Source organism: Alternaria infectoria (assembly GCF_024043175.1).
Source record: "Alternaria infectoria strain BMP 0036 chromosome Unknown scaffold_2, whole genome shotgun sequence".
Taxonomy (NCBI): domain Eukaryota; kingdom Fungi; phylum Ascomycota; class Dothideomycetes; order Pleosporales; family Pleosporaceae; genus Alternaria; species Alternaria infectoria.
In genome coordinates, this window is record NW_026250691.1 from 732,510 (window position 1) to 747,804 (window position 15,295).

Here is a 15,295-nt window from a genome sequence, read left to right on the forward strand (position 1 = left end):
GGGCGAGTCGGATGCCCCACTCGAGGTAGTCCTGGAGTCCCACAGCGTATAGTCGCGTGTCGAGAGTGAGAGAAAGGTAATTGCAGAGCGTTTACCGCTTCCGCGACGTGACAATGGGCAGCAAGTCGGTGCCGCATGCAGGGCGATTGGCGTGGTAGGCGACTATCAGCCCAGCCTTCCGATGCACGTCCGCTGCGGCTTGACTCTGTGGCAGAAGTGCTAGCGGGCTTAACCTCGCTGATATGGAACATTCTAGCAACGTTTTTAGGACCAAAATCCCAGCTTAATTTTTATCCGCCCTGGATCTCAACCAACAGTCGCTGCAGCCAGACTAATTTTCTAGTGACACCGTCCAGGCCGCTATCCTTCCGCAGCTCGCCCCCATGGTTCTTCCCTCCTTCTTCGCATCCTCAAAGAAGTCGTCCAAGACCAGAGACATCCCCAACCTTGCCCCCCGACCCTCTCCCCAGGCTAACTCAGGCACCCCTCCTGCCTCGCCTGACAAGCACACCCACTCCAAGGTCAAGGACCGGGAACGCTCCTCCAGCCGCCGCTCGAGCTCCTACTCGTCCAAGCGTTCGTCCAAGTACGACCGCGACTCACATCCGCTAAACCTCCCGCCCGAGGAGCGCCAGCGCCTGTCCTCGCAGATGTCCGCCATGGACCAGCCCACGCCCCAGCCAATGGACGTGGACCGGGACCACTCGTCCTCGCCCGCCCCATCGAGCCCCGTCGCAGACACGCCCAAGACGAATGGCGCCAACGGCGCCCCCGACGGGCCTGCTCCTCCACCACACCGCTACACAAAGAGCCCGCCGCCGCCCACTGCAAACTACGCCGCGACCCCCGAGGCTGCCACCCCGCCCGCTGAGCCCCCGACGATAGACGCCGAGGAATACAAGGCGGCCGGCAACAAGTTCTTCAAGATCAAAGACTACCCGCGAGCCATCGAGGAATACTCAAAAGGTGCGTAGTGACACTGCCCATGCTCTAGCCGAAGCTTTGCACTACAGTACACCGGGAGAGCTTCTGGCTAACCAATCCGCAGCGATCGAAGCCGACCCCAAAAATGCCACCTACTACTCGAACCGGGCCGCCGCCTACATCTCCGCCAACAAGTTCTACGAGGCCATGGAGGACTGCAAGATGGCCGACGAGCTGGACCCCAACAACATGAAGATCCTCCTGCGGCTAGGCAGAGTATACACCAGCCTGGGACGGCCCGACGAGGCTGTGCAGGTGTACGACTCCATCAATGCCACGGCCAAAGACAAGCAGCCTGCGTTGACAATGCAGAAGCACCTCCGCATGGCCGAAGACACATCACGGAACGAGGGCTCGGGTTCCATGGTCATATACGCCCTCAACGAGGCTGAGAAGGGTCTCGGCGTTGGTGTAGACAAGCCGCGGAAGTGGCAGCTCATGCGGGGAGAGGCACATCTGCGCATGGGCAACGCCAATGCACTTGGAGAGGCACAAAACGTAGCCATGTCGCTACTACGGTACAACAACCAGGATCCTGACGCCCTCGTACTGCGCGGCCGCATCCTATACGCCCAGGGCGAGAACGACAAGGCTGTACAGCACTTTAGACAAGCACTGGCATGCGACCCCGACTTCAAGGCCGCTGTCAAGTACCTGCGAATGGTGCAAAAGCTGGACCGCATGAAGCAAGAGGGCAACGCTGCCTTTAAGTCCGGCAGGTACCAAGAAGCCATCGACACCTACACGCAGGCACTCGCAGTCGACCCCTCGAACAAGGGCACAAACTCCAAGATCCTACAGAACCGAGCCCTGTGCCACAGCCGGCAAAAGAGCTGGAAACAAGCCATTGCAGACTGCGAGAAGGCCCTCGAGCTCGATCCCAGCTACACAAAGGCACGGAAGACCCGGGCGAAGGCCCTGGGAGAGAACGGCAACTGGGAGGAGGCAGTACGTGATCTCAAGGCTATCCAGGAAGAGAACCCATCGGAGCCTGGCATTGCCAAAGAAATCCGCGATGCCGAGATGGAGCTTAAGAAGAGCAAGAGGAAGGACTACTACAAGATTCTCGGTATCGAGAAGGACGCCACAGAGACACAGATCAAGAAGGCATACCGAAAGCTGGCCATTGTCCACCACCCCGACAAGAACCCAGACGACGCGGATGCTGCGGACAGGTTCAAGGAGATTCAAGAAGCACATGAGACTCTGAGCGACCCACAAAAGCGCGAGAGATACGACTCCGGCGCTGATCTTGTCGATCCCAACGACATGTTCGGCGGCGGAGGCATGGGAGGAGGCATGGGTGGCATGGGTGGCGGCATTGACCCAGAGATCCGTAAGTATTCTCATAATTATGGAAGAAAGTTCACGACTAACACGATTCACAGTCATGCAAATGTTCGGCGGCATGGGCGGAGGTATGGGAGGCGGCCGTGGCGGCGGAGGTGGTTTCCACTTCAGCTCCGGCGGCGGTGGAAGTCCGTTTGGTGGTATGGGCGGCATGCCCAGCGGTGGCCGAAGAGGAGGACCGCCCGGTGGCTTCCCCTTCTAAACGCCCCGATCATACCCACGTAACGACAACCACCACCACGCTCCGTTTCAAACACATCATCCGACCTTTGATTCGTGTGTATACCCTTGGCAGAACATTTCCGACAGATTTCATTCATGGCGTTGGATACAGGAGATGCGCGAGCAGTAGATGCATAGACGGTCGTTTGGATCGCTCTCCTGTATTTGGGTGCGAAGCATTGATTTTCACATTGGCCTTCGAGGGATTTGAGCATTGCCTGGCGTCTCTCATTATTATCTTATGCACGAGATCTGCTTGAGGAAATGAATGCCGCTTGTGACTTATTGGAAGAAGTAGTGTAGAACGAAATTTCAAAAGTTAACGATCAAGAAGAGAGCGTCCTTGATGTGATCTATTTTCGTGATTGGTCTTCAAAAATTGTGATTGTGTCACGAGAGCATACTTGTATGCCGAGCATGTAAAGACCTCCATTTTCACGTACCTCATCCCCCAAAATGCTCCTCAACATGATGCGCAACCGCCGCCTCGTCCCCCTCGAATTCTCCGCATACTGGGCACGTCGCTACCTCCACCCCCCTCACATCCCCACCTTGATGTCTCCGATCCGCCTCTTCCAACGCCGCAAAAAGCCCCACGTCAGCCGGCTGTCTCCGAGTCCTGCCTTCATCATAAAGATACTCGTCCTCATCCCTAATATCTCTCTCCACCCTGCCTCCAACCATCCTCCCACCTGCTCTTCCCATACCTCCACCAGCCTCACCATCCCTACTCAGCCCCGCTCCAGCGCCCCCAACAACAGCCTCACCCTGCTGTCCCTCGCTCTCACTGACAAGCTTCTGCACCCTCCCCACCCTTCCATCTCGTAACCTCACTTTCACACCGCGCGGATGATCACCCCGTGTTAGCAGATCGGCGACGACACCGCGGACTTGGTGTCCGGTGGGTTGATCCTGTTTGAGAATGATTGAGACGCTTGTTCCGGGGTGGATATATGCGAATGAGGGGACAGGGGCTTCGTCGGGGTCCGGTCTGAAGTTGGGTCTACCGCGACCGCGGCCTTGTCCTCTGCCCCTAGACGCTCCTCGTCCTCTTCCTCGGTCTGAGACGGGGTTGGAGTCGCCGCGGCCGCGACCGCGGCCCGTGTGGGTACCTCTTGATGATTCTGAAGAAGGCGGTTGCCGGTTTGGACGGCCGCGTCTGGAGGGCGGTTGTTGCATAATGTGTTTAGGTTGGGTTTGTTGGCTGGCTTGGGGATGCTTGCGCAGAAAAAAAGGCAGCGTTTAAAAGCCGCCTTAGCGAGCCCTTCGTTCCTCCAATGAATCTTTCAATCTCTTTCTCAGGATGTGTTCGAACAGTTGTTGTGTTCGCCTTCCCAAAATCGCAAAAGACGACTCAAGATCAAATGCTGGTGGAAATGATCGTAGCTTAAATTGGCACAGAGCTGATCTGATACAGGAAGAAGAGTTGCGTGAAAGTCAGCATTTGTCGGAATAACTATTATCCCTGTAAAATGAAATGTTGATGTTGAGATCTTGGACGGGATGAGGATGTTGTAGGATATTGGTGTTAGGGCGGTTTGCACAGTATTTTAGTGCGCATTACGTCATTCGCTCGCTCCCTTCACATTATGTAGCAATGCTTATGTACCACACTCCAGACCATGAGACACACAGGGATATAGGCAATAGCCAAGATTTTTTGGAGATTTTTCTATGTACACGTACGTCTGGCTAGAGTAGCGCATCGATATCCTCGCGATATCAGCGTCTTTCATACAAACCACGCACATCACACTGTACACCTCCCGCCTCCATCATCATCGTGCCTTCCGCAAACGGTACTCGCTATGTAGTCATCATCGACCTGTATATTCGCTCCGTCCATCCCGCCAATACATCAGTTGTAGGTGACGTTGACCCCACGTTGACCGTCAAGATTGTTGAACTCGTCCCGGAGAAGCCAGAACCGAACACCGTTCCCTTCCTGAATGCGTCCATGAGCCTTGTGATGCTTTATCAGCTTCTGTCGTCGATGTGTATACCCTCTCATGAACTGTTCATCATCCTGCCAATCCCGAAAGATGTCCTGTGCTACTCTGACAGCGGTAGGCCCATACGATGAGTTCCTTCCGTCAGGGACATTCCTAACATTATCGTGCTCGCAGTCGAAGGCTCGGAAGTTTCTGTTGGCTAGATCGAGGTCCATCACATAGTCGAGTGCGTTCCACCTGAGCTCAGCGAGCTTGTCCTTGATGATATCGACCTCGTTCTCTGCTTCCGGGTCCTCATCCACACTGCGGTCAGAGGATGGCGAATATCCGGCAGCTTGGATGTCCCTGTCCGCCTGCATCTGCGCCGCTGTTGTATGGAGCCTGTGACCATGTTAGCAGCTGCTTTGTGGAAGAGAAAGTCGTGACTAGGTTTTGGGTAGGCCTGGAGGAACTCGCAGCACTCTCATGATTTGTGAGAGTGGTAAAGATACACTGAAAGCCTTCCGGGCCTACCAAAAAATCCCGCAAAGCGGATAACAATGTGATGTAGTACGTACCGATCTCTGACTGTCTCGGCATTAACGAGTTTCTTTTGAAGATCTTCGAGCTCTCTCTTTTGAACCTCGATCTTGCTCATCAGGCGCTGCACATCCGTAGTGTTGATGTTCGCCTCCGAAACATACTGACGATTCTGAGCAGACAGCTGGTCGACCCGCGTTTGCAAATCGTCAAATGTCGCTTGACTGATGGCCATCTCGTTGGAGCGTGCGTTGGCATTGGAAAGCTCGCCCTCAAGAGAGTCGACTCTACCCTGGAGACGACGGACGTTGGCCTGGAATTGTGCACGAGTATTGGCTGCATCTTGTTCCGCTGTAGTCATAGCGCGTCGTGCGATGATCAGTTCGGTATCCTTTTGTTCAATGGTGGATCCGAGCGCCTGTACTCGTGCGCGCAGTGACTTCGCTTCAGAGACCGTGACGATATTGAGCTCATTCGTCCGCTCCAGATCCCTTTCCCGAGTCTTACTGGCGTCGACTTCACTTTGTAACCGCTGAATCTCCCGCTTCAGATCGCTATTGTTGCGGTCCGCGATTGTCAGCTCCAGTGATAGCCTGAACAAGTCCCTCTCGTCGTCACTGTCAGAGCCATTGTTCTCAGATGCGACGGCGCTGTTGGGGAGGGGTGTAGGCTGCTGCTGTCTTCCTAAATGACTGCCGTCATCATCGTTGTCGAAGGCGGAGGAAGCCATGTTTTCGCGAAATCGATAACCGATTTCTGCGCTGCGTGTGTGCGTTGTGGCGATGGGGTATGAGCTTGGGTCGTACCTACCTGATATGCACAGCAGGGTCCATGCTTGGCGGAGCATCCTCACCAGGGAGGAAGGCACGCCAGGTGCAGATGTGAGCGATGAACGGTGAACTACGAAAGAGAAAATCTGAAATAAGACTGACAGCGGCTGGCCTCTATAGGAGGTCAGCCGGCGATGTTCGCGACAAGCTCTGACGCTTTCCAAGCAACGCGACATGATGACCGCTTGCATTCACCGTCTGTTCGCGCTGGTGAGAGAACACAGCTCATCCAGGCAAGCAATGAGAGTAGTTCTCGAAACGCGAGCTCCAGACATGTGATCATTGTACAGATAATCATATACGAATGAGAGATACAAGCAAAATCAACAGAAAGGGTTGACACATCCTTGTGTTGTCAGGCGGCCAATTATCACTCATTACCTGCCAGTGTTGCTTCTCCATTGGCAGCGATGTTGATACCGTTTGACCCGCCGATTGACTTGCTGCCGTCGGAGCCCTGCGTGATACCCAGGTTTCCACCGAGGTTCGCCGCGGCACCGTCCTCGCCGAGGGTGATACCAGATTCCTCAGAGAACTTCTCAGACTCTTCAGTAGCCTTGACACCGTTTGACTTCTCACCCTCGGCCTCTTGAGCTTCCTGTTCAGCTTCTTTCCTTGCTGCTTCTCCTTCGGCGCGTCCGGGCTGGTTCTCCGTACCAGCGCCAGCACCAGCCGCACCCTCTTCTGACTCTTGCTCGGCGGCGACAGCAGGCTTTTCACCGGCGGTGGCGGACTTCTCGCCCTCTGCTGCTGAAGACTTGGGCTCCTCTGCAGCTACCGCAGTACCATTGCCCTGCTGATTTCCGCCGAGCTTGAGACCATTGCCAGTGATACCACCGCCTGAGCCGCCTAGAGTGAGTCCTCCGATCGTGAGACCACCTCCTCCGCCACCTTGCTTTTGGGCCTCGCGGCGGCGACTTCCTCCATGGGTCAACGACTCCAAGCTCTGAAAGTCTGCGTCACGTCTGACAGGGTGTGCGCGATACGAGCGAGAGGCAAGGTTTGCTTTAGTCTAGCATGAGTGTCAGCATACGCAGTGAGTGACAGGCTTTAACAAGAGAGATAACGTGTTGAGTAGCCAAGATGGTGCATCGGATCAACATACTGCCCATAGCGTGCGAGGGGGAACGACGAATGCATCGACGCATGATACGGCCAGTAGACCGAGAGTCAATTCCAGAGAGAGCTTCATATCGAGAGAGTTTGTTAATTAGCGGATCGAAAGAAGACGTAGACAAGAAACAGCTGTCCGGCAGCAAGATGAACAGATGACTGTGAAGTAAAGCGACGGTACCAGTGAGCTCATCAGGTGCACCTCCTGAGGCCTACTGCGAATAAATGCTTCTCAAGCCCATGAGTCCCAGTGACATCTGCTTCCCTCAGCCACCCGTCGTTGGCATTGCCGGAATTACATGATGGAACGCTTTCACAACATTTACAGGCCAGCTTGGCGATCCAGAGTGGTCGGAACAGTGTGTCAAACGCCAGTGCGCGGCGGGGCCGACCGCTCGCTAGGATGCTGGGGTTCTTCATGTCGCACAAGCGTCGCAGCTCCCGTCAGGGCCATGATCTTCGACTCTTCGGAATTTTCGGCCTCAGATGAAGCCGTCTTTGAAAGCCCAGATAAGAGCTATCCCCATGGTTAAGCATTCCAAGTGCTGTCTTGTGTGTAGTGCCATGAAAGCCAAGACCGGATTTGAATGGGATGCTGACATTTGTGTACGGTGTGTTGACTGCTGGGTTTCGAATCAGAACAGAAACTAGTTGTCGTACGAGTTTCTCGGTTGTCAGAGAGCCTCGCGGTATTGCTGCGTGCATCGCGGGATCCCGAGGTCTGTCTAGCGAAGCAAGACCACGTGTGGACGGACATGATCAGGAGCTCCACATTACCATCTTGTGACTGCCTCTATAACACGGATGAACGCATGTTATTCGCGAAAAGCATGAAGCGAAGTGAGGAGAATGTGCCCGAAAGGAGATGGGATGAGATGCGTTTGGTGAGAGGACAACGGCAATGACGACTGGCGGCCACGCGAGATTGACGCGCTAATATCGATGACTAATCCCGCGCAACACGCGCCTCACGTCACCATGACTCGTCATTCTTTCCAGTCGATTCATTCCGACTACTCATTCAATGTTCATTACGTATCTGCGTCGCGGACTTGGGCTTGGAGTCATTTCCTGTTCGGACGCGACGATATGCAAAACATTATCGCCTTTCAGACGTATCCTCATACTATGGCCTGATGGGTCACAGTACTATATTACCCATTCAATCCAACAAGTTCACTGGCGTGAAGCCAGCAGCCTAGATCGCATCAATGTCCTCCGTCCGACCAACGAATACGTATACGTCCTACCTAAATCCAAACACCACCGGTCCTGTGCACCTTTATCCGTTCAACAAACGCTCTCCTTCATTTTTGTACAACTTGAACGCCTCGTGTAGTGAATCCGCAGTCTCACCAGGAAAGAGATGCAAAAAGAAAGGGTAGCCCTTCTTGCGCTTTACTTTCCACATGAAGAGCTCTCGCTTGGCTTCGTCGTTCCAGCCGGTGAACACGAATTCACCATTGCTGCTAGGTGATGGGGCTTTCACGGTCTTTCGAGGAGCCGCAGGTGTACCTCGCAAGGCACTATCACGGCTACCAGGAACTGGAATTGGAAAGGCTGCGGAACAATGATTTAGCGGGAAGAATACCAAGGTGTTTCGGATCATCTTACTGCCTGGCTCACGCTTCTGAAGATTTACTGGAGCATGCGGCTGTCCAATGGAATTAAAGACACCATGACCATGTAGGCCCCTCGGTGCTTGGGTTTGCCTAGGGTCTTGTGGAGCTGCAGCCGCTGTTGAAGACCCAGAGGCCTGCGGATTGGCCCTGCCTGTCCTTGTATCTGGCCGAGTACGACGGGAAACCACGAAGGCCTCGCCGGTCCATACCCTGTCGTCGTCCACGTACCGCCAAGCCTGAGCCGGGTCTTCCCATGGAGGTGGATTCGCCGCTGGGGCTACGCATGAAAATTAGATTGAAGACTACAGTACCGTTATATTGGCTTACGTCGAGTGTGTAGGCGACTGGCTGGTCCGTGTGGCTGCATGAATGAAGGTGCGAAGTCCCCATCGTTGTTTGGGAACAGAGATTCGTCCAGGTATTTCAGGGGGCGATATCCAGCACCACCAGAAGGTTCTTCGTGATTGGGGCTGTTGGAGTTCGAGTTATTGGCCATGATACTGTATATGATGATTATTCGTTATAAGTTTGAGGTTGCAGAGGGAAGACGATGGTAAGAAAGAGAACTTATGAACACTGAAGGTATGAAAAGTGAGCCAGAATCGACCGTAAGCACGACATTCTTCTAAGTATATATACCAGGTGAAGGCAGGTGAAGTTGAGTCAAACATCCCTTAGCTATTCAAAGACGACGTGACCTTATTGTTCCTCGACTCACGCGTGTATACTCCTTTATGCAACAATACGAGTACGTTTGCTTGTTCCGCACGTAGATGGGAGTTGATCACTTGCCATTTGAGCAAGCTAACTATTGTGTAGGCTATACTAAACGCTGGTAACCTTGGAATGAAGTCACATTCAAGGTTGGTATCATGGCTAAGGAATCAAGAGCTAGGTAGCCTACCGACCAAAGGCGAAAAATTCGTGAAACATTGCAACCCTACTAGCTTGTTCGCACAGAATACCACAACTGTGTCATCAAAACCAGCCTTCCGCTACGTCTTCTACGAGTGTGCCAAACTCTCCGATCGCTCACTGATAGCGACCGAAATATGGATCGCCTGGAAGTACCGAGGGCGCCTCGTTTCTCTGGCTAGCCATTATAGGACCTTGGTAACCTGGGGAGACAGGAGATATGTGGTTCGTCGACATCACACCTGGCTGTGACGCGTTCCTTAGGGCGTTATCATTATAGCCTGAGCCCCACGGCAGTGGATAGTTCTGAGTTTGGTAGTGTGCTGCTACCGGGAAGTTGTAGTGTTGGCCAACAGGCTCGCCGGATGATCGAAAACCTGGGGCAGAGTACCGCGGAGGACCGATATGTACGTTTTGATCTGAATACGGCCCATGGACTTGACTGTAAGTTGCCCGGGCGGGTGTCGCATACTTGACTGAGAAGTTCTGTCAGCGTGGAACTATATTGGACTCTCTGTAACACTGACCTCGTTCCATACTCAGAGCGCCGCCGAATGCTCGTCGAAATGTCATGATAATCTCGACCAAAGCCTTGCTGTCAATGTGGTACGACAGCCGTTGAAAGCTCATCTGCAGCGCAAGCATTGTGTTACCTGCGGCCGCCGGCAGTAGGTCGAATGCACCATTGAGAGCCGTCTTCAGCGCGTTCTCGTTGATGTTTAGAGTGGCTGCGAGTACGGCCAGAGCAGACTGCGCTGCTGGGCTGCCTTCGTTCGCGCGGACGGCGACTACTGACTCCATGTGGGCGACTTGAAGGAAGTGGGGAGAATGGACTGACCTTCGAGAGAGCCATAAGTGACATACGGTGAGCGGAACTAGGCAACTACAGTGAAATGTGAGTGTGGAGGTGTTTCACGGTGAATTTCGCCTTGTCTAGTTTACCTACGTAGTTCAACATTTCGACGACTTGACTGAAAATCATGCAATCAATAGTATCGCCTCCGTGACTTACTATCAGATTGCCAGGGCTCGGTGTATTCTAATTGAGCATGTTACTCTGTTCGCCAGTAGTTGATTACTGCACGCCCCTGTCACCGATCCACCGAGATTTATTGAGAGTTGATGGCTCCCTGTCCAGCTCGGATACCACCTGAAAGACACGAACTTGGGTCTGTGCTATGCCGTCTCCCGGTAGTGAGCTCTTGCTGTGCTGACGTCTTTTAACCGAGCCTGGGAAGCCCTGGGATAGGCAAGAGACCCACGTCAACCAATGTAAACCCTACACACCCTGGAGCCTACATTGGGTTGAGCTCAGCTACTTTGCATGTTTTCATCTCAATGTAGTCTGCAGACCTATTCAGGTTTTTTTCTTGCATGAGTGCTGTCATTGTGGAGGCTGGAGGTGGCAGGCCGAATAGGGCTAGGGTGTCGCGCCTGGCTCAGCCGCCAAAACCAAATAACGTCATTGTTCGCGAGTTTCGCTTCGTGCCCAGGTGGGAACTGCCACGCCCTTACCCTCCAGCTCAACAGAGCCCATCCCCCGTCCACAACAACCATGGCAACGCGTCGAAAAGCCGACACCGACATCAGCAATGGGGCTCCTATCACAGCCGGCATGCCCAGCGGTACCGTTCGCTCTACGTCCGCGCGCCGCTCGCCCTTCCTCCCCACCCGCCTCGAGGCGCAGCTCATCGCCATCTACCCATTGACGCTCCTCATGGGTAGCGTGTTCAGCATAATATCACCCTCAAACCGCAGTGCGCCCTACTCCGCCGTCCTCCAGTCCCACCCCGCCGAATTCGCGCCCTCGTACTTTGCGCAGAAGAAGAACATCTTCAACGTATACTTTGTCAAGCAAGGCTGGTTCTGGACGACACTCGCATTCGCCGTCTTCGTCACCTTTCACCCTGGATTCGGCCAGGGTGCCAGCGCGAGACGCATCCGAGCGGTGATGCGATATGGCGTCGTGACAACATGGTGGTGCTTCATGACGCAGTGGTGCTTTGGGCCGCCGCTGATTGATCGCGGGTTCAGGTTCACGGGAGGCCAGTGCGAAATCATCAGGGACCCGGAGGCGAGGGAAGAAATGAGCACCACGAGAGAGTACATTACCGCGGCGACGTGCAAGGCGGTTGGGGGAACATGGAAGGGCGGACACGATATCTCTGGACACGTCTTCTTGCTCATACTTGGCTCGTCACTCCTGTGGCTGGAGTTTCTGCCTGCGTTGACGCGTGTAGAGGGACTGAGGGATGGAAGGCTCATCACCTTGCCTGATGGCAAAGTTGCGAGCGTCGCAGTGGAGAAGGACCTCGTCAAGTCTGAGGGCGAGGCTACTGCGCGTGGCGTCAAGTTCGCGCTTGGTGTCGCCGCGCTGATGTGGTGGATGCTCCTCATGACGGCCGCCTACTTCCACACTTGGTTTGAGAAGTTCACGGGCCTTTTGGTTGCCTTTGCAGCGCTGTGGACTGTTTACTTTCTTCCAAGAGGCGTCCCACAGGTCAGAGCGTGGTTGGGCATGCCTGGTGTTTGAAAGCCCTAGCTACGAATCAGGCTATGGGTGATGGCTCTCATCTTGCGGAAGACATAGCTGAGATAGATCGCAAGACGGGTTTGTGGGTCGACGAGTCAAGCGTTTGAGCAAAAGCTTATCCAGCGTCAGTATAGTTTAATAGCATGCATCACGACTTTGGCCCTTGTACAGTAGCACTGACAACTGGGCGCTCTAGCCTCGAGCATACATCCCGAGATTTGCACCCGTGCCATGTTCTCCAGCAGCTGGCACCTCATTCAAGGAAAAATTGGATACCCTGGAGCCTGCGTTGACCTTGGGCCGTGGATTGCAGCTGTCCTCGTTAACGTAGGCTCTAGGGCGTCCAGAGTTTTCCTTGAACGAGGTGCTGGCGCTACTTGAACGGCTTTTCTACGGCAGCCACATCGTTTTCCTGTAGTTTTCCGCTCAACGTTGTGCTAGTGTACCTGATGGGCGATGGCAGCTGCAGCCTTCTATGGGACCGTTGACGACATCAACCGCGGCTAAACGTCGCACCGACCCAGAGTAGCACCGTCCCTTCTCCATCCGGCATCCTATCCGCCATCTTCCGCAGCTGGCCCAATCGCTGCAATTTACGCAGAGTTCCATTGCTGAAAGGCTTGTCTGTCGACCCCGGACCCTCCCCACTTCCCCTCACGATGATCAGTCCACTGCATCCCCGATGTAAGCTAGGCATGCGACCAGGGTGGTTGGGAGTGTACTTAAGAAGGTACCTTGACGAACATTCGTGATGCATTGCTCACCTGTAAGATCTAGCAATGATTGGTACGAAGGGTCTCGCGTTGAGCCTTTTGGCCAGCGCTGTTGTGGCGCAAGATGGTAAGACATAGCTATAGGTTACAATAGAGGCAGTCGCTAATTCGAGGCAGCTATTCAGGCATCTGGCACAAACTTCACGCTTACTGCCGACGGCATGTCATACCTGTTCCACGTTGATACCGAGTCTGGCGACCTCATCTCAGATCACTTTGGAGGACCAACCGACGACTTCACACCACCAGCCTACATCCTACCATCCGGATGGGTAGCTGGCGAGATAGGCAACGAGCGTCGCGAGTTTCCCGATATTGGCCGCGGCGACTTCCGTTTACCAGCTATCCATATCGAACACGCCGATGGCGACACGATATCCGCTTTCCGCTACCAATCCCACGACATTGTGCAGGGAAAGCCTTCTCTGCCAGGACTACCTGCGACTTATGGAGAAGCTGGCGATGTCACGACGGTAACCGTGCACATGTACGACAACGTGTCGGATGTTTCCGCTTCATTGATGTACTCAATCTTCCCCAAGTACAACGCTATTGCACGTAGCTTCAGCATTGCGAACAACGGTACTGCTGATATCGTCATCGAGAGAGCGTCGAGCTTTAGCACCGACTTCCCCAATCTCGACCTCGAGATGATTGAGCCTCACGGTGATTGGTCGCATGAGTTCCAGACCGTGAGGAGGAAGATCGATTATGGCGAGACTTCGTGAGTTGATATGCCTAGGCGTTGCTGTATAAATACTGACATCTATCAGGTTCCGAAGTACCGCAGGATATGCATCTCATCTTCACAACCCTTTCTTCGCGTTGGTTTCGCCAACCACCACCGAATCTAGCGGAGAGGCTTGGGGCATCAGTTTAGTTTGGACTGGTAGCTTTGAAGCTACAGCACAGCGCTTCTCCAACGGCTATGTGCGCGTTCTCATGGGCCTTAACCCGCTTCATTCCAGCATTCGCGTGGCACCAGGGGAGATGTTCCAGTCTCCCGAAGCTGTCGGTGTGTACTCCTCTCAGGGTGTTGGTGGCGTGTCGCGCTCGTTCCATGATCTCTATCGCAATCACCTCTCTCGACACAAGTTCACGGACCAAACCCGCCCCATTCTGCTCAATTCGTGGGAAGGGCTGAGTTTCGATATCAACGAAACGTCTCTAGTCAGCCTGGCCGGCGAGGCGGAAGAGCTTGGAATTGAACTGTTCGTGATGGACGATGGCTGGTTTGGTGTCGAGTACCCGCGCAACAATGATACTATGGGTCTCGGAGACTGGACACCCAACCCAGCAAAGTTCCCCGATGGTCTAGGCCCGTACGTGGAGCAAGTCAATAACTTCACGGTGTTGAATGCGTCGTCCACGCCTTTACAATTTGGTATTTGGGTAGAACCAGAGATGGTAAACCCCAATTCCACCTTGTACCATGAGCACCCCGACTGGGTCCTGCATGCTGGAAAGCACCAAAGGACGTTGACACGAAACCAGTTGGTTCTGAACGTAGGGTTGCCGGAAGTCCAGGACTACATCATCAGCTCGATTTCTCGTGTACTCGATTCCGCCAACGTCCAATACGTCAAATGGGACAACAACCGTGGCATGCATGAGCTTGCCCGCCCATCTGATGACTACACTTACATCCTCGGTCTATACCGCGTTATCGACAATCTCACAACGAGCTATCCTGATGTACTCTGGGAGGGTTGTGCATCAGGTGGAGGCCGATTTGATCCTGGTCTTCTACACTACTGGCCTCAGCACTGGACCAGTGATAACACTGATGCTTCAAACCGTCTCACGATCCAGATGGGCACATCACTGGTCTACCCGCCCTCCGCAATGGGTTGCCACATATCTGCGGTTCCCAACGGTCTCACCCATCGCAACATCAGCATCGAATACCGCGGTCACGTCGCCATGATGTGCGGCTCCTTCGGTCTCGAACTCAACCCATCCGAACTCTCCCCAGAGGAAGCTTCCGCCGTGCCTTCCATCATGGCCCAAGCCAAGGCGGTGAACCCCGTTGTCATCTCCGGTGATTTCTACCGCCTTGCGCATCCCGACAGCAGCAACTGGCCTGGTGTGCAATTCGTCAGTGCAGAAGGGAACCAGAGCATAGTCTTTGCGTTCCAGCAACAGTACATGATCAAGCCAGCAGCACCTCCGCTCAGACTACAGGGCTTGGATCCTAAGGCGAGATATAGCAACGACCTGGACAACGCCACCTATAGTGGGGCTACGTACATGAACGGCGGGCTTAACATCGCGTGGCCAATGGGCGACTACCAGAGTAAGCTCATTTGGCTGAACAAGGTCTAAATACTTCAGTATGGTAGTACTCTAATCGAATCACTATTTTGAATGCGCCAACGCGGTACACTTTGAAAATGTGGGTGCTTGATCAATCTTACGAAACACTGTTCATTGCTCACACTTGTTCTCGCCTGGCGTTACCACGCTGGTTGGCATATCTGGT

At 54.0% G+C, this 15,295-nt stretch overlaps 6 protein-coding genes across 6 annotated transcripts; 3 read left to right on the top strand and 3 right to left on the bottom strand.

Moving 5' to 3' along the window:
* Window positions 1–383: 383 nt before the first annotated feature.
* J4E92_001683 (uncharacterized protein) lies at window positions 384–2,536 on the top strand (the record flags this gene model as incomplete). The annotated part of the gene is made up of 3 exons (XM_051493094.1): window positions 384–966; window positions 1,049–2,320; window positions 2,373–2,536. 3 exons carry the CDS (start codon window positions 384–386, stop codon window positions 2,534–2,536), a joined length of 2,019 nt encoding a protein of 672 aa, XP_051356325.1.
* Window positions 2,537–4,414: 1,878 nt separating this feature from the next.
* Window positions 4,415–5,757, bottom strand: J4E92_001684 (uncharacterized protein; the record flags this gene model as incomplete). Its single annotated transcript, XM_051493095.1, has 2 exons — window positions 4,415–4,889; window positions 5,066–5,757. 2 exons carry the CDS (start codon window positions 5,755–5,757, stop codon window positions 4,415–4,417), a joined length of 1,167 nt encoding a protein of 388 aa, XP_051356326.1.
* A 470-nt stretch (window positions 5,758–6,227) lies between these two features.
* On the bottom strand, window positions 6,228–6,969 carry J4E92_001685 (uncharacterized protein; the record flags this gene model as incomplete). Its single annotated transcript, XM_051493096.1, has 2 exons — window positions 6,228–6,811; window positions 6,963–6,969. The coding sequence occupies 2 exons, from the start codon at window positions 6,967–6,969 to the stop codon at window positions 6,228–6,230; spliced, it is 591 nt and encodes a 196-aa protein (XP_051356327.1).
* A 2,864-nt stretch (window positions 6,970–9,833) lies between these two features.
* Window positions 9,834–10,308, bottom strand: J4E92_001686 (uncharacterized protein; the record flags this gene model as incomplete). The annotated part of the gene is made up of 2 exons (XM_051493097.1): window positions 9,834–9,949; window positions 10,035–10,308. The coding sequence occupies 2 exons, from the start codon at window positions 10,306–10,308 to the stop codon at window positions 9,834–9,836; spliced, it is 390 nt and encodes a 129-aa protein (XP_051356328.1).
* Window positions 10,309–11,062: 754 nt separating this feature from the next.
* J4E92_001687 (uncharacterized protein) lies at window positions 11,063–12,040 on the top strand (the record flags this gene model as incomplete). Its single annotated transcript, XM_051493098.1, has 1 exon — window positions 11,063–12,040. One exon carries the CDS (start codon window positions 11,063–11,065, stop codon window positions 12,038–12,040), a length of 978 nt encoding a protein of 325 aa, XP_051356329.1.
* A 779-nt stretch (window positions 12,041–12,819) lies between these two features.
* Window positions 12,820–15,138, top strand: J4E92_001688 (uncharacterized protein; the record flags this gene model as incomplete). The annotated part of the gene is made up of 3 exons (XM_051493099.1): window positions 12,820–12,880; window positions 12,931–13,537; window positions 13,587–15,138. 3 exons carry the CDS (start codon window positions 12,820–12,822, stop codon window positions 15,136–15,138), a joined length of 2,220 nt encoding a protein of 739 aa, XP_051356330.1.
* Window positions 15,139–15,295: the final 157 nt, after the last annotated feature.